The 18,446-nt window shown below is 45.5% G+C and overlaps 1 protein-coding gene and 1 long non-coding RNA gene across 2 annotated transcripts in view; one reads left to right on the top strand and one right to left on the bottom strand.

Moving 5' to 3' along the window:
- Positions 1–11,052, top strand: part of LOC143774493 (uncharacterized) — a 37,508-nt gene extending 26,456 nt beyond the window's left edge. Inside the window, exons 3-5 of the long non-coding RNA XR_013215544.1 lie at positions 10,218–10,268; positions 10,389–10,486; positions 10,966–11,052. This is a non-coding gene — a long non-coding RNA (uncharacterized LOC143774493). The remainder of the gene's footprint in view (positions 1–10,217; positions 10,269–10,388; positions 10,487–10,965) is intronic.
- The window catches only part of SLC18A1 (solute carrier family 18 member A1), a 64,850-nt gene continuing 47,610 nt past the window's right edge, over positions 1,207–18,446 (bottom strand). Inside the window, exons 11-15 of the mRNA XM_077262131.1 lie at positions 12,232–12,310; positions 12,088–12,139; positions 10,664–10,847; positions 10,356–10,489; positions 1,207–1,913 (exon numbers count right to left, since the gene is read on the bottom strand). Of these exons, the coding sequence (XP_077118246.1) occupies positions 1,773–1,913; positions 10,356–10,489; positions 10,664–10,847; positions 12,088–12,139; positions 12,232–12,310 (590 nt within the window). The 3' untranslated portion in view covers positions 1,207–1,772. The remainder of the gene's footprint in view (positions 1,914–10,355; positions 10,490–10,663; positions 10,848–12,087; positions 12,140–12,231; positions 12,311–18,446) is intronic.

Below are 18,446 nucleotides of genomic sequence, written 5' to 3' on the forward strand. Positions count from 1 at the left end.
GTCAGGGTGCCGATGCTTTGCCATGGTAGCGGGGAGCGTACTGAAGATCCCCGTCATCGTCATCTTTGTACTCCCATGAAGCACAAGGAAGTAAGTGCAAATTTTTTGAGGCATTTTGAGATTTGAAGGGAGACTTGGAGAGTTTCTGCTCAGTTTTTACTCCAAAATTTCCTCCAAAAATCTCTGAGTTAACACAGTCCATGGATCTTTTAACAATGATGCTTTTTGCTGAGATTTTGGAGCAGAAATTTTCCAAAATCCTCCTCTAAAAGCTCAAAACATTTCAAAAACTTGTGGCTTTTCCATTCCAAAAAGTCAGCAAAAAGCTTCAGTTTCAATACACCCTAAAGTTGTGTGCAGAAGAAGTTTATATGACGATTTCAAAAATGACAAAAAAACTATCCTGTCTTTGTGGAGAAGCCTTTTCATTGGACCATGCCGAGGTTGCAGCAGATTCCATCAGAATCTCCTTCAGAGAAGTACCATGCATTTTCTTTTTTTCCACCGGGTGTTATTCAAAACCTGAAGTAGGAAAAAAATAACAATTTGGAGCGGCTTAAAAAAACCCACTTTAAAACACTCCATCTGCATATAGCTTAAATTTGGAGTTTTACCCATTCGGCTGCTTTCACATGGCCATAACACGGGTGGTTTTAGCATTCATTTTATGGATGCATGATCCCTAGTCAACTGGGATTCAACTGGACCAGCCTCGATCATCATCGAATTTTATGATGACCTAAGTTTGGTTCGGTTGAGCCACAGAAAATGTATGTGATGTAGGTGCCCTCATTATGGCCATGTCAAAGTGGCTTTAGGAATCACATAAATATCTTATAGATACAGGTCCCACCACTAGGACTTGTACCTACCTCCAGAAACAGGGAGATTCTCCAACCTTAGTCCACCTAGTGAGGCCAATTCTGGCCACTTCAGGGACTTAACTGAGTGGTGGTCAAGCTCATCTGTCTCTGAAGTTTCCATAGTAATGAATGGAAATTAAACCCTTCCATTTGTTCAAGGTCTGGATTTTGAAGCCAGACGTCACCTCACTAGGTTGGAAAGGGGTGGAGTGACCTCTGGTTCTGGAAATAGATGCAGGTACAGAATATTCATAAATGTGTGAGATGGAAAAAACCCTGTAACGACTCGTTCACACAACCATATTTTTGGTCCCAGTGCTGTCTATTAAAAAAAAAGAAACCGCACTAGGACAAATTTTATTTAATGGGTCAATCCGTTAGAGGTTTAGTACCAGTGTGCTTCTTAGCTGGAGAAATGGTTCCTGGTCAAGGTGGCTTTATTTCTAAGAACGTTGTGAATCCGCAGAGCATTACCAGCTTCGCAGGCACATAAATGGGTACAGGGAAGGGAATAACTGGCCACGTTTCTCATGCAGGGGCATTTGTACCATGGAGGCACTCCTGCAGGGTCCATCCAGAGACATTATCCAGTTGATGAAGAACACCATGAGGACTTCGATGTTAGAAAAAAGGTCTAAACGGTCATGATTTACACAACCCAACAAACGGTGAAAGGGGTTGAACCAGTGCAGAGACCTCCAGCCCTAACATGCGGGAGGCAATAACACATGGTGCCCACTTTACATTACAGGTTTCCTTGGGCAGTAGTGACTAAAAGGGTTTACAAAAAAATAAAGATGCTTCAGTGATGGAACTTTAGTTATGTAGATGTTATATGGTGCAGTTCATGAAGGATCTGATACAGCAAGGCACTGGTAACAATCCACAGGTTCCTTTATACAACGTGGGTCAGCGGGGGATCCTCATGGTCCTCTTGTGGGGGATGCTGATGTCATCATCACTACTGTGGTCAGAGAGGGGAAGATCTGGGGTATTGTCCTGAGTCCTATAGGTCTTCGTTTCCATAGGGCATTCTTGAGTTAGGATAGCCTGGAAACAAAACATAAGGTACGTTACGCAAAGACATTAATACCTATCATATAGGCAGAATATGCCATTGCAATGAAGTCCCTGCTTAGAGGGAGCTCAGAAAACTAAGGCTGTATTAATGGGTAGTGGCCAGATAAGCTCAAGATCCTATGTACCAGGGGGTGGTGGTGTTTACTAGCACCAGACAGGTACTTGGTTTCAATATTTGGAAAGGGACCCTATGCCTAATGTGCTCACAAATCCAGTGGGGAAGTCTCAGAATCCAGGCCCTTTATATGGAGTTAATGCTATATTATTCAGTACATCAAACCCATAATATGGAATCCAAAGCAGTCTAGAGGAATTCCATATTGGTCTGATCGGTTTCAGAGAAAGAAATAAAAGCTTCTACAATGGCCAGGCCGATCACCGGACCTGAATCCAATGGAAAATGTATGGAAGGAACTAAAGCTCAGAGTTCAAAGAAGGAGCCCACAGGACCTTCAGGTTGTGTTTTTGTGGAATAATGGGCCAAAATCACACCTGAGCAATGCAGGCAACTAGTTTCTCCATACAGGAGGCGTCTTGAAGCTGTCATCACCAACTAAGGCTTTTATACAAAGTAATACATTTCAGTAAGCGTGTTCAATACTTTTTCCCTGTGTCATTTCTCATTATTACACATAATTTATACACATCTCTATGGTTTGATTTCATTGCCTGTGTGGATTGGATGGATTGTTACTGACATCTGGTGAGAATTTATCTAGTCTGATGAGACGAAGATAGACCTTTTTGGTGATAATTCTAAGCGGTATGTGTGGAGAAAACCAGGCACTGCTCATCACCTGCCCAATACAATCCCAACAGTGAAACATGGTGGTGGCAGCATCATGCTATGGGGGTGTTTTTCAGCTGCAGGGATAGGACGACTGGTTGTCATTGAAGTAAACATGAATGCGGCAGAGTACAGAGATATCCTGGATGAAAACCTCTTCCAGAGTGCTCTGGATCTGAGACTTGGCCGAAGGTTAACCTTCCAACAATGACCCTAAGCACACACCTAAAATAACAAAGGAGTGGCTTCAGAACAACTCAGTGACCATTCTTGACTGGCACAGCCAGAGCCCTGACCTAAACCCAATTGCGCATCTCTGGAGAGACCTGAAAATGGCTGTCCACCAACGTTCACCATCCATCCTGACGGAACTGGAGAGGATCTGCAAGGAAGAATGGCCGAGGATCCCCAAATCCAGGTGTGAAAAACTTGTTGCATCATTCCCAAGAAGACTCATGGCTGTACTAGCTCAAAAGGTGCTTCTACTCAATACTGAGCAAAGGGTCTGAATACTTATAACCATGTGATATTTCAGTTTTTCTTTTTTAATGAATTTGCAAAAATTTCTATATTTCTGCTTTTTTTTTCAGTCAAGATGGGGTGCAGAGTGTACATTAATGAGAAAAAAATGAACTTTTTTGAATTTACCAAATGGCTGCAATGAAACAAAGAGTGAAACAGTTCTGAATACTTTCTGTGCCCACTGTATCTATACTCTGCTTAGTATCCAGCAGATTTCACATATACTTAGGGCTTTATTCTTCAGTATATTGTATTGTCACCCATATCTGTGTATGAGATGTATTCAATTTTTTTATATATATTTGTACTGGCATATTTATGCTGAAATGTCAGTGTTGTGGATCTTTTTTTTTTAATATAAAGCACCACTCCAGCATTTTTTTTATTTCAGCGCTATACTGGTGCTTCTAATCTTAGTTCCCTGCCCCTAGTCTTACACTTGCCCTCCACCGTCTTTAACTTCTATCGCTGCCGCCCCCATTGGTTTGTGACCTGCCAAATGGCTTCATTGTTTGCTAGAGTGGGGCGGAGGTCAATTTTCAACCCAAGTCTATCGGGGCATCGTTCTGGCTCTCAAAGACTTGCATTGACAGCTTGTGACTGTTACTTCTGAGTTCCGGACAGTCAGAAGTTGCGGTCACAAAATGGCACTGCGGGTCTGGAGCGGCGTCGATACATGGTGAAGATGTCGGCAGGTAAAAATAAGACTAGGTTGAGGGACCTTAGATTAGAAGCACCACTCCAGCTCTGAAAAAAAGAAACGCTGGAGAGATGCTTTAATTGATTTAATAGAATATTGATTTTTTTAGTTTTCAGTAAAACATACAGTTGTGCTCAAAAGTTTACATACCCCGGCAGGGCCGTATTTAGAGTTTCTGCTGCCCTAGGCACTTTTAGTGCTGCCCCCCCCCCCCCTTTGGTGAGTATGACACTATCGGCAGTGACTTTAGCAAGAATCGGTGATGTGAAAGTTGCCTTTTGCAGCAGATCGGGAAGTTTTTCTGCATGTGCCGCGTAACGGATCACTTACGGCAACACTGCGTTTGGCCTCATTCATTCCTTATGGTATTTGCGGCACTTGCCATGATCTGGCAAATGCGGTACCATACCTCCCAACTTTTGAAGAAGGGAAGGAGGTACAAATTTTAGGCCACGCCTCTGACCACACCCATTTCACAACCAGTCACACCCATATCCACGTCCCAACCACAGCCATTTAGCACTGCTGATCACACACTGTTTTATATACAATAATTATAAACAAAAAAAATATGGCCACAGTGCTCCATACTGTATAATGACCACACATGATGCTCCATACTGTATAAAGGCCACATATGATGCTCCATGCATACTGTATAATGGCCCCCCCTCCCATCATGTATGCATGGCTCATCTCCCCCTCCCTGTATGCATAGGTGGCTCATCCCCCCCCCTGTATGCGTGGCTCATTTCCCCCTCCCTGTATGCATGGGTGGCTCAGGCACTGGCTCATCTCCCATCCCCCCCCTGTATGCGCAGCGTGGCTCATCTCCCCCTCCCTGTATGCATGGGTGGCTCAGGCACTGGCTCATCTCCCACCCCCCCTGTATGCGTGGCTCATCTCCCCCTCCCTGTATGCATGGGTGGGTCAGGCACTGGCTCATCTCCCATCCCCCCCCCCTGTATGTGCAGCGTGGCTCATCTCCCTCTCCCGGTATGCATGGGTGGCTCAGGCACTGGCTCATCTCCCATCCCCCCCTGTATGCGTGGCTCATCTCCCCCTCCCTGTATGCATAGGTGGCTCATCCCCCCCCCTGTATGCGTGGCTCATTTCTCCCTCCCTGTATGCATGGGTGGGTCAGGCACTGGCTCATCTCCCATCCCCCCCCCCTGTATGCGCAGCGTGGCTCATCTCCCCCTCCCTGTATGCATGGGTGAGTCAGGCACTGGCTCATCTCCCATCCCCCCCCTGTATGCGTGGCTCATCTCCCCCTCCCTGTATGCATAGGTGGCTCATCCCCCCCCCCCTGTATGCGTGGCTCAGTGGCTCATCCCCCCCTCCCTGTATGCATAGGTGGCTCATCTCCCCCCCCTGTATGCATGGCTCATTTCCCCCTCCCTGTATGCATGGGTGGGTCAGGCACTGGCTCATCTCCCATCCCCCCCCTGTATGCGTGGCTCATCTCCCCCTCCCTCTATGCATGGGTGGCTCAGGCACTGGCTCATCTCCCATCCCCCCCCCCCGTATGCGTGGGCCACGCATACAGGGGGGATGGGAGATGAGCCAGTGCCTGACCCACCTATGCATACAGGGAGAGGGAGATGAGCCACGCATACAGGGGGGGGGGGATGAGCCACGCATACAGGGGGGGGATGGGAGATGAGCCAGTGCCTGACCCACCCATGCATACAGGGAGGGGGAGATGATGGGTGGGTCAGGCACTGGCTCATCTCCCCCCCCCCCCCGGCGTATGCGTGGCTCATCCCCCCCCCCCGTATGCGTGGCTCATCGCCGGCTCCCCAGTCCCATCTTGTATCATGGCTCCCCGTCCACCGCGGACCTCCTACATCCACCCCGCCGGCTCCCTTCATCCTCCCTGGCTGCCTGGAATGATTCATGATTCATCCCGAATGCGTGGCTCATGGCCGGCTCACCGACGCTCCCAGTCCCATCTTGTATCATGGGCATGGCTCCCCGTCCTGGCCGTCCACCGCGGACCTCCTCCTCCCCGCCGGCTCCCCCGTCCTCCCTGGCTGAAATGATTCATACTCACCTGAGTCACCTCACACACCGCGTAGCAGAAGAACGGAATCCTCCACCTCGCTCTGTCCCTGCGCAGCACTGCACTGTCCTCCTCGTCCTGTGTGAGCGCCGCGGTCAGGTGGTAACGGTCATTTAAGATGATGAATATTCATGCATATTCAACACCTTAATGAGGCGGCACCATGTGACCGCTCACACAGGGCGAGCTGCAGTCGTGCAGTAGCTGAGAGCAGACCAGCCGGCACCGCTGGAGCAGGTGAGGTGAGTATGAGACAGGGAGGCATAAGCGGCGACGGGGGGGGGGGGCTTGGGCTGTCTTAAGGTAACCAGCCGGACCGGACTGTAAAAAAAAAAAAAAAAGAAAAAAAAAACCACACTGCTCAGGTGCCGCCCCCCCCCGCATCGCCCCGCCCTAGGCACGTGCCCTCGAGTGCCTAGTGGCAAATACGGCCCTGTACCCCGCCAGAATTTTTGCTTTCTTGGCCTTTTTTCAGAGAATATGAATGATAACACCAAAACTTTTTCTCCACTCATGATTAGTGGTTGGATGAAGCCATTTATTGTCAAACTACTGTGTTTTCTCTTTTTAAATCGTAATGACAACCCAAAACATCCAAATGACCTTGATCAAAAGGTCACATACCCCATTTATTAATACCGTGTATTGCCCCCTCTAATATCAATGACAGCTTGAAGTCTTTTGTGGTAGTTGTGGATGAGGTTCTTTATTTTCTCAGATGGTAAAGCTGCCCACTCTTCTTGGCAAAAAGCCTCCAGTTCCTGTAAATTCCTGGGCTGTCTAGCATGAACTGCGCGCTTGAGATCTCCCCAGAGTGGCTCAATAATATTGAGGTCAGGAGACTGAGATGGCCTCTCCAGGACCTTCACTTTGTTCAGCTGTAGACAATGACAGGTCATCTTGGCCTTGTGGATCTTTTTCACGTTGGAGCATCCAAGTATGTCCCATGCGCAGCCTCCGGGCTGATAAGTGCAAATTTGCCTTCAGTATTTGCTGATAACGTGCTGCATTCATCTTTCCTTCAACTTTGACCAAGTTTCCTGAGCCTTTGTAGCCCACACATCCCCAAAACATCAGCGATCCACCTCCGTGATTTACAGTAGGAATGGTGTTCCTTTCATCATAGGCCTTATTGACCTCTCTCCAAATGTAAAGTTTATGGTTGTGGCCAAAAAGTTCAATTTTGGTCTCATCACTCCAAATTACCTTGTTCTAGAAGTTTTGAGGCTTGTTTCTGTGCTGTTTTGCGCATTGTAGGCGAGATACTTTGTGGCATTTGCGCAGTAATGGCTTTCTTCTGACGACTCGACCATGCAGCCCATTTTTCTTCAAGTGCCTCCTTATTGTGCATCTTGAAACAGCCACACCGCTAGTTTTCAGAGAGTCCTGTATTTCAGCTGATGTTATTTGTGGGTTTTTCTTTGTATTCCGAACAATTTTCTTGGCAGTTGTGGGCGACATTTTTGTTGGTCAACCTGACCGTGGTTTTGTTTTTACAGATCCCCTGATTTTCCATTTGTTAATCACAGTTTGAACACTGCTGACTGGCATTATCAATTCTTTGGATATCTTTTTGTATCCCTTTCCTGTTTTATACAGTTCAATTGCCTTTTCCTATAGATCCGTTGACAATTCTTCTGCTTTCCCCATGACTCACAATCCAGAAACGTCAGTGGCTGGATAAAAGTTGCAAGAGTCTGTCTGGATCGAAGAAACTCACTCAGCTTTTATGCACACACTGATTACAAGCAAACAGGTCACAGGTGAGGATGATACCTTTAGTAGCCATTCAAACCCATTTGTGTCAACTTCTGTGCATGTTATCAGGGCAAAACCACCAGGGTATGTGAACTTTGAACAGGGTCATTTGGATGTTTTGAGTTGTCATTATGATTTAAATAGAGAAAACACAGTAGTTTGACAATAAATGGCTTCGCCCAACCACTAACCATGAGTGGAGAAAACACCAAAACTTTATCATTCATATTCTCTGAAATAAGGCCAAGAAAGCAAAAATTCTGCCGGGGTATGTAAACTTTTGAGCACAACTGCATAGGGGTGCACATCGATATTGTACTGCTTTCTTCTCCTCCTTTTGATGTCACTTAATATCTGCCTGCAACAAGTTACAGATAGCATGAACCAAAGGAAACCTTCAAAATGATCTGCTCTGCTCTGGGACTGAGTAGTCATTTGTTATTTCTGGGGCACTGTTTCTCAGATGGGAGGGCATACTAGTAGCCCTTTTAGTGTGTGGGAGAATCTTAATGTGCATCCTTACTGCGTAGGGGGCTCAATAATATGATGGGGGCACAAAGATGGCATCACTATTGTGTAGGGGAGTGAAACAGGGCCTCACTATTGTGAACTAAGGGGGTGATGCTGTGTGGGGAGTCAATTAGGGGGCATCATTAATGTAAGGGGACATTAAGAAAGCATCATTGTAAAAGGGGGTACTGCTGAGACGGTCACCAAGAGGGCATCAGTATTGCGAGAAGGCACTGTAAGATGGCACTGCTGTGTGGAGTGACACTAACAAGGCATCACTACTGTTAAGAGTGATACTAACGGGGCAACATGACTGTGACAGAACACTGAAGGAGCATTACTGCTGTGAGATGATACTGAGGGGCATTACTACTATGAGATGATACTGAGGGGCATTACTACTGTGAGAGGATACTGAGGGGCATTACTACTATGAGATGATACTGAGGGGCATTACTACTGTGAGAGGATACTGAGGGGGCATCACTACTGTGAGAGGATACCGAGGGGCATTACTACTATGAGATGATACTGAGGGGCATTACTACTGTGAGAGGATACTGAGGGGCATTACTACTATGAGAGGATACTGAGGGGCATTACTACTATGAGATGATACTGAGGGGCATTACTACTGTGAGAGGATACTGAGGGGCATTACTACTGTGAGAGGATACTGAGGGGCATTACTACTATGAGATGATACTGAGGGACATTACTACTGTGAGATGATACTGAGAGGGCATTACTTCTGTGAGATGATACTGAGGGGCATTACTACTATGAGAGGATACTGAGGGGCATTACTACTGAGACTGAGGGGGCATCACTACTGTGAGAGGATACTGAGGGACATTACTACTGTGAGATGATACTGAGGGGCATTACTACTGTGAGAGGATACTGAGAGGGCATTACTTCTGTGAGATGATACTGAGGGGCATTACTACTGTGAGAGGATACTGAGGGGCATTACTACTATGAGAGGATACTGAGGGGCATTACTACTGAGAGAGGATTTTGAGGGGGCATCACTACTGTGAGAGGATACTGAGGGACATTACTACTGTGAGATGATACTGAGGGGCATTACTACTGTGAGAGGATACTGAGGGGCATTACTACTATGAGATGATACTGAGGGGCATTACTACTGAGAGAGGATACTGAGAGGGCATTACTTCTGTGAGATGATACTGAGGGGCATTACTACTGTGAGAGGATACTGAGGTGTAATTATTACTGTGAGAGCATACTGTAAGAAGACATTAAGGGGGCATAACTGATGTGTGGAGTGACACTAAGGGGTCATCACTACTGTGAGAGAACACTGAGGGTGCATCACTGCTATGAGAGAACACTGATGGTGCACCACTACTGTGAGAGGACATTAAGGGGGCATTACTGTTGTAAGAGGACACTAAGGGGGAATTGCTGCTATGAGAAGACATTGAGGGTGTGTCATTACTGTGAGGATACACTGAGGGTGCATTACTGTTGAGAGCACACTGAGGGTGCATTGCTGCTTTGAAAGAACACTGAGGGTACATCACTACTGAGGGAGGACACTGAGGGGACATCACTATTGTGAGAGGATACTGAGGGGACATCACTACCATGAGAGAACACTGATGGTACATCACTACTGTGAGACAACACTGAGGGGGCATCACTACTGTGAGAGGACACTGAGGGGGCATGACTACTGTGAGGAGACACAGAGTGCATTACTGTTGTGAGAGGACACTGGGGTCATCACTACTATCACTGTGTACCACCAAGGAAGGAATATTATTGTATAAGGACACAATGGGGACTGGGCAAGAATGGGAGAGTATGGCCCGTATTATTCAGGGTTTGAGTAGTGAGTTAATGTATAAAAAATTATGTTGCATGTGCCACAATTGATATCCCTCTTTTTTCTGTTGAAAGATGGAAGAAGTAGTCAGCTGCGTGCATCATCAACCAGGAAATAAGCCATAGGTAAACCTCCGTTTAGGATTTTTTTTATATTTAAAAAAATATACATTTTTTGCTGTTTATAGTTTGTAAAAACTCAAATTTGTTCACCATTTTCTCTTCTCTGGCTGGCGGACTTCTAAGGAAGAAACATAGAGGAGAATAGACAATGTTCAGCACTCCAGTGATCACCATTAACCAGGGGAAGCCAATGGCCTTTGCAACCGCTCCACCGACTGAAGGTCCTGAAATGACAAATGACATCATATATTATTATATAGCCCTGCTTCCAATATATTAATATAAAGGCTGGTGAACAATGATAAGATATTCATAAGTTACTGCAGAGACAATATCATTTATAGATGTGTGAGACATCACATGCGTAAAGTAGATAGTATGTAAAAAATATATCTTACCCAGTGCAAATCCCATGCATAGAGCGATGTCCGAGATGGCGTATATCCCACCGTACACAGATGTATGACGTAGATCTACTAGTTGTCCCATGATGGGCATTATGGATGCGTCAACCATTCCAAGGGCGATACCAATGCCAGCATTAGGACCAATAAGACCATAAATGCTGGAGGCAAGTGGAACCTAAACAAGAAAGTAGCCTCATAGATGTAGAAATAGAAAAGTTTGAATGGTTTTTTTTGGGTGATGGGGTTAACATTTTTTATTGCTTGGTGTCCATTTACTTTTTTTCGTATTTCAGGATCTCCAGTCCAACGTACTAGGACACCGAAGGAAGCATACATTTATAGTCATGGGATTAACTCTGGCTAACTGCTTGATAAAACCATTGTTCAACTGGTATGATTAGAAATAGACTGGTATGCCAGAATATCGGTATCGGCTCATCCTCTGGGTCCCCTAATACAAAGGAACCAAATGTCCATTCAGCCCATTAAACAAGTGGCTGGAAGCAGGGAAAATTTGTAGTTCAGTGGGGTCCTGAGCATTGGAGTAAGTCTCAGCAGTCAGATACCCACTGATCTGCATGGAATGGCATATCCTTATTTTAGTAGGAAAATATCTTTAAATGGTACCTGACTGCAATTTTGTGACGCCGGTAGTTTGCGCAGGCTCCTGTTCTGGGTACAGAAAAAACTATCCACCCATAGACCCTATTCAACTTATCCACACTTTCCCTGTCAATAAAACCATGACCTGTTAATCAAGGGACCCAAAGCATGTGGGACCTTATGTAAAGTTGAAAATCAACCCATCTATTCAACCTTAGGGCTAATTTGTAGTATAAAAAGGCAGGTGGGATCCTCAACCATGAAGTCATACTTCATATTGTCTGTTAGATGTGGGTATCAATAGGCAGGCTTTATTATTCATAGGCGCAGCCATGCTGGTATAGGATTACGGAATACAGGTGAGCTAGAGGGAGAAAAGGAGGGTGGAGCACTGAGCGCAGTGAGATGCTTGGAAGAGACACAGACCAATTCAACTGCAGCTTCTAGCAAATTTATTTCAGTGCTGGATTCACAGCCACACTGCTCAGTATTGCTGTACAATATCATATCATCCTCCATGCTGATGCTTGTACTTCAGACATGTGTTACATAGAAACAGCAGAGCAGTAATCTCTCTAGTCTCTTTGTATTATGTTTGGGAGACATGATAGCAGCTTATCTCCACCCACTAGCCGAGAGACAACTGTAAATTAGAGCTAGAGCCTAAAGAGGGTAAAACCCAGAAGCAATGCAAGGTACAAGTCATATAATGGCCAGAAATAGTGTTATTCCTCATGTACTAGCACATGATTTTGAAAAGTTACCTGAAACAACAGTATGCATTAATCATATATAGTGCCACCTATACTCACACAGAGTAGACTGATCCCCACGACTATCATTCCCAGGAGAGTGCACAACCACCTGATAAAAGAAAATGCTGAGTAATTCCTTAGTTCTAGTCCAGTATTTCATGACGTACTAAATATGTAAAGCTTGAATAATAAAAGACCCACCTGCCCATCTTGTGTGCCAAAAAACCAAACAGGTTGGTGCATAAGAGGTATGAGATGCTGGCAGGTAGGAATGCCAAACCTGTTAAAGTAAATTGTGCAGTTTACACAGTGGGGTCGTCATCAATGGGTTATTAAAAATTATTACTAAGAACACGGTAAAAGGAACCGAGAGCAGTTCTAAACCTAGAGAGGGTAAATCTGGGTACTAATAATATGTAGAAGCCATATGTACTAGGGTGAAGAAAACTAGGAGAGTCACTGGCAGAGAAGGATCTGGGTGTACCTGTAGATCAGGAGAGTCACTTGTAGAGAAGGATCTGGGTGTGCATGTAGATCAGGAGAGTCACTTGTGTAGATGGATCTGAGTGTGCCTGTAGATCAGGATTGTCACTTGTGTAGATGTGTAGATGGATCTGAGTGTGCCTGTAGATCAGGATTGTCACTTGTGTAGATGGATCTGATTGTGCCTGTAGATCAAGAGAGTCACTTGTGTAGATGGATCTGAGTGTGCCTGTAGATTAGGAGAGTCGCTTGTAGAGAAGGATCTGGGTGTGCCTGTAGATCAGGAGGGTCACTTGTAGAGAAGGATCTGGGTGTGCCTGTAGATCAGGAGAGTGACTTGTGTAGATGGATCTGGGTGTACCTGTAGATGAGGAGAGTCACTTGTGTAGATGGATCTGAGTGTACCTGTAGATTAGGAGAGTAGCTTGTAGAGAAGGATCTGGGTGTGCCTGTAGATCAGGAGGGTCACTTGTAGAGAAGGATCTGGGTGTACCTGTAGATGAGGACAGTCACTTGTGTAGATGGATCTGGGTGTACCTGTAGATGAGGAGAGTCACTTGTGTAGATGGATCTGAGTGTACCTGTAGATTAGGAGAGTAGCTTGTAGAGAAGGATCTGGGTGTACCTGTAGATCAGGAGAGTCACTTGTAGAGAAGGATCTGGGTGTGCCTGTAGATCAGGAGAGTCACTTGTGTAGATGGATCTGAGTGTACCTGTAGATCAGGAGAGTCACTTGTGTAGATCTGAGTGTGCCTGTAGATTAGGAGAGTCGCTTGTAGAAAAGGATCTGGGTGTGCCTGTAGATAAGGAAAGTCACTTGTGCCGATCCATCTGAGTGTGCCTGCAGATAAGGAGAGTCACTTGTAGAGAAGGATCTGGGTGTGCCTGTAGATGAGGAGAGTCACTTGTGTAGATGGATCTGAGTGTACCTGTAGATTAGGAGAGTCACTTGTAGAGAAGGATCTGGGTGTGCCTGTAGATGAGGAGAGTCACTTGTGTAGATGGATCTGAGTGTACCTGTAGATTAGGAGAGTCACTTGTAGAGAAGGATCTGGGTGTGCCTGTAGATTAGGAGAGTCACTTGTAGAGAAGGATCTGGGTGTACCTGTAGATGGAGAGTCACTTGTAGAGAAGGATCTGGGTGTACCTGTAGATGAGGAGAGTCACTTGTGTAGATGGATCTGAGTGTACCTGTAGATTAGGAGAGTCACTTGTAGAGAAGGATCTGGGTGTACCTGTAGATTAGGAGAGTCGCTTGTAGAGAAGGATCTGGGTGTACCTGTAGATTAGGAGAGTCACTTGTAGAGAAGGATCTGGGTGTACCTGTAGATGAGGAGAGTCACTTGTGTAGATGGATCTGAGTGTACCTGAAGATTAGGAGAGTCACTTGTAGAGAAGGATCTGGTGTACCTGTAGATTAGGAGAGTCACTTGTAGAGAAGGATCTGGGTGTACCTGAAGATCAGGAGAGTCGCTTGTGGAGATGGATCTGAGTGTACCTGTCGATCCTAGACTAACAGCATGTAATGTCCATCAGCGGCTTCTCAGGCCAGCAGGATAATGTCTTGTATTAGATGAGATATGGGATCGCGAGACAGGGGCATAATACTACTAATTTACAAAAGGTTACTGCAACCTCATCTGCAGTATGTAGTTCAGTTCTGGGCACTACTTCATAGAAAGGATGCCCTGTAGATAGTAAAGATGCAAAGAAGAGCCACATAACAGATAAGTGGCATGAAGGGTCTGAGTGATGAGGAAGCATTAAAATAATTAAATTTATTTAGTCTTGAGAAGACATGTCAAAGGGTGAACAAGAATAACTAGTACAAGTACATAAATGATCCATGGAAAAAAGTATGGTCAAAAGGTGTTTCATGTAAAACCTCCTCAAAAGACTTGAAGACATTCCCTCCACCTGGAGAAAGAAAGGTTCAATCTCCAGAGGAGACAAGGCTTATTTACCATGAGACCTATTAGTCTGTGGAATAGACGACCTCACCAGCTGGTCATGGCAAAATCCTTCTATGGTTCCTTAAAAAAAGTTTAGATGCTCTTTTTTTTTTTTTAGAAGAAAATTACATAAATCTTTATGTCAAAGTATACAATATTTGTTCTAAAGCTTGATCAGGAGGGAAAAAATTTGCTCTTTTAGTTCAGACTGGATCATGCATTATGGATGTACCCAAACTCCTTCCCTTTATCCTTTCCCATGTCTCGGCTGAGTTTCCTGGACATGAACCTGTTTTAAACCATAGTAAGTACATAATTGTGTAGGTTTGGCAGGCACTCTAGTCTAATGAATATAGCTAGCATAACAGCCGTTTCCAGTGTGCAAATCTTAGTAGAAGCATCGTCTCCTAAAGTCTTATTGGCACAAGCATGGATCCTCTATTTCGTGGGGCACCTGGTATGATCCGGTGACCTAGGAGCCGCATGAGAGACTTTCTCAGGAGTAGGTGGTACCTGTACTGACCGCAAACCCTAATCTAACACCGCAACTAGAAGTAGCCGTGGGATGTACCTAACACGTCCTAGACACCTCGACACAGCCGGAGAACTAAATACCCCTAGAGATGGAAATGGGAATTCTATCTTGCCTCAGAGCAGAACCCCAAAGGATAGGCAGCCCCCCACAAATATTGACTGTGAGTATAAGAGGAAAGACACACGCAGGCAGAAAAACAGGATTTAGCAAAAGAGGCACTTCTAGCTAAATAGAAAAGGATAGGACAGAATTCTAAGCGGTCAGTATTAAAATCCTAAAAATATCCACAGCAGATAATACAAATATTCTACATCTAACTAAAGACATAGAAAGTATATCTGAATCTCCTGAGAATCCAGCATGACTGAAAAATCCAAACAAAGTCTAAGCTGGACAAAAACACAATGAATTGCACTGAATTGCAAAGCACACTGCATGTGTGCACAGAGCCAAAAAAAAAGACACTTATCTTAGCTGAATTGGCAGCAGGGCATGAGGAACCAGAGAGAGATGCAATCCCTCCAAGAACAATGGACAACTGGCCAGGACTCATGGATCCTGCACACCTAAATACCTAGTAGAGCTGAAATCAGCAGAAACACCTGCCCTGGATTACAACCCCAAGACAACTGCACTACCACCAACAACCACCGGAGGGAGCCCAAGAGCAGAATTCACAACAGTACCCCCCCTTGAAGAGGGGTCACCGAACCCTCACCAGAGCCCCCAGGCCGATCAGGACGAGCCAGATGAAAGGCACGGACCAAATCAGCAGCATGGACATCAGAGCCAAGAATTATCCTCCTGGCCATAACCCTTCCATTTGGCAAGGTACTGAAGCCTCCGCCTCGAAAAGCGAGAATCCAAAATCTTCTCAACCACATACTCCAACTCCCCATCAACCAACACAGGAGCAGGAGGATCAACAGAGGGAACAACGGGCACCACATATTTCCGCAATAAAGATCTATGGAAAACATTATGGATGGCAAAAGAGGCCGGAAGGGCCAAACGAAAAGACACCGGATTGTTAATCTCAGAAATCCTATAAGGACCAATAAACCGAGGCTTAAACTTAGGGGAAGAAACCTTCATAGGAACATGACGGGAAGACAACCAGACCAAATCCCCAAACCGAAGCCGGGAACCAACACACCGACGACGGTTAGCAAAACGCTGAGCCTCCTCCTGAGACAACACCAAATTGTCCACCACATGAGCCCAAATCTGCTGCAACCTGTCAACCACAGAATCCACACCAGGACAATCAGAAGGTTCAACTTGCCCCGAAGAAAAACGAGGATGAAAACCAAAATTACAAAAGAAGGGCGAAACCAAGGTAGCCGATCTAGCCCGATTATTAAGGGCAAACTCGGCCAATGGCAAGAAAGCCACCCAATCATCCTGATCAGCAGACACAAAGCATCTCAAATAAGTTTCCAAAGTCTGATTAGTTCGCTCAGTCTGGCCATTTGTCTGAGGATGAAATGCGGAAGAAAAAGACAAATCAATGCCCAGCCTAGCACAAAAGGCCCGCCAAAACCTAGAAACAAACTGGGAACCTCTGTCGGACACAATATTCTCCGGAATACCATGCAAACGAACCACATGCTGAATAAACAACGGAACCAAATCAGAAGAGGAAGGCAATTTAGGCAAAGGCACCAAATGAACCATCTTAGAAAACCGGTCACAAACCACCCAGATAACCGACATCCTCTGGGAAACCTGAAGATCTGAAATAAAATCCATAGAAATATGTGTCCAGGGCCTCTCAGGGACCGGCAAAGGCAAAAGCAACCCACTAGCACGGGAACAACAAGGCTTGGCCCGCGCACAAGTCCCACAGGACTGCACAAAAGAACGCACATCACTCGACAAAGAAGGCCACCAAAAGGACCTACCAACCAAATCTGGTACCAAAAATACCAGGATGGCCAGCCAACACAGAACAATGAACCTCAGAAATCACTCTACTAGTCCATCTATCAGGAACAAACAGTTTCCCCACTGGACAGCGGTCAGGTTTGTCAGCCTGAAATTCCTGCAGAACCCGTCGCAAATCAGGGGAAATGGCAGAAAGGACCACCCCTTCCTTCAGAATGCCGACCGGTTCCAGTACCTCAGGAGAATCAGGCAAAAAACTCCTAGAGAGGGCATCAGCCTTAATATTCTTAGAACCCGGAAGATACGAGACCACGAAATCAAAACGGGAGAAAAACAGGGACCATCGAGCCTGTCTAGGATTCAGCCGTTTGGCAGATTCGAGGTAAATCAGATTTTTATGATCGGTCAAGACCACAATACGGTGCTTGGCTCCCTCAAGCCAATGTCGCCATTCCTCAAACGCCCACTTCATAGCCAACAACTCCCGATTGCGGACATCATAATTGCGTTCAGCAGGCGAAAACTTACGGGAAAAGAAGGCACACGGTTTCATCAAGGAACCATCAGAATTCCTCTGAGACAAAACGGCCCCTGCCCCAATCTCAGAAGCGTCAACCTCAACCTGAAACGGAAGAGAAACATCTGGCTGACGCAACACCGGGGCAGAAGTAAATCGGCGTTTAAGCTCCTGAAAGGCAGAGGCAGCCACAGAGGACCAATTCGTTACATCAGCGCCCTTCTTCGTCAAATCGGTCAGGGGTTTAACCACACTGGAGAAGTTAGCAATGAAACGGCGATAAAAATTAGCAAAGCCCAAAAATTTCTGAAGGCTCTTCACGGATGTGGGCTGAATCCAATCATGAATGGCCTGAACCTTAACTGGATCCATCTCTATAGATGAGGGAGAAAAAATGAAGCCCAAAAAAGAAACCTTCTGCACTCCAAAGAGACACTTAGACCCCTTCACAAACAAAGTATTATCACGAAGGATCTGAAATACCATCCTGACCTGTTTCACATGAGACTCCCAATCATCGGAAAAAATTAAGATGTCATCCAAATATACAATCATGAATTTATCAAGATAATTCCGGAAGATATCATGCATGAAGGACTGAAAAACAGATGGAGCATTAGAGAGCCCGAATGGCATCACAAGGTATTCAAAATGGCCTTCGGGCGTATTAAACGCAGTTTTCCATTCGTCACCCTGCTTAATACGAACAAGATTATGTGCCCCCCGAAGGTCAATTTTAGTAAACCAACTAGCCCCCTTAATCCTGGCAAACAAATCGGAAAGCAAAGGTAAAGGGTATTGAAACTTGACCGTGATCTTATTCAAGAGGCGATAATCAATACAGGGTCTCAAGGAGCCATCCTTCTTAGCAACAAACAAAAATCCCGCTCCCAACGGTGAAGAAGATGGGCGAATATGCCCTTTCTCCAAAGACTCCTTAACATAACTCCGCATGGCGGTATGTTCAGGCACAGACAGGTTGAAAAGTCGGCCCTTAGGAAACTTACAGCCTGGAATCAAGTCAATAGCACAATCACAGTCC

This window comes from Ranitomeya variabilis, chromosome 5 (assembly GCF_051348905.1).
Source record: "Ranitomeya variabilis isolate aRanVar5 chromosome 5, aRanVar5.hap1, whole genome shotgun sequence".
Taxonomy (NCBI): Eukaryota; Metazoa; Chordata; class Amphibia; order Anura; family Dendrobatidae; genus Ranitomeya; species Ranitomeya variabilis.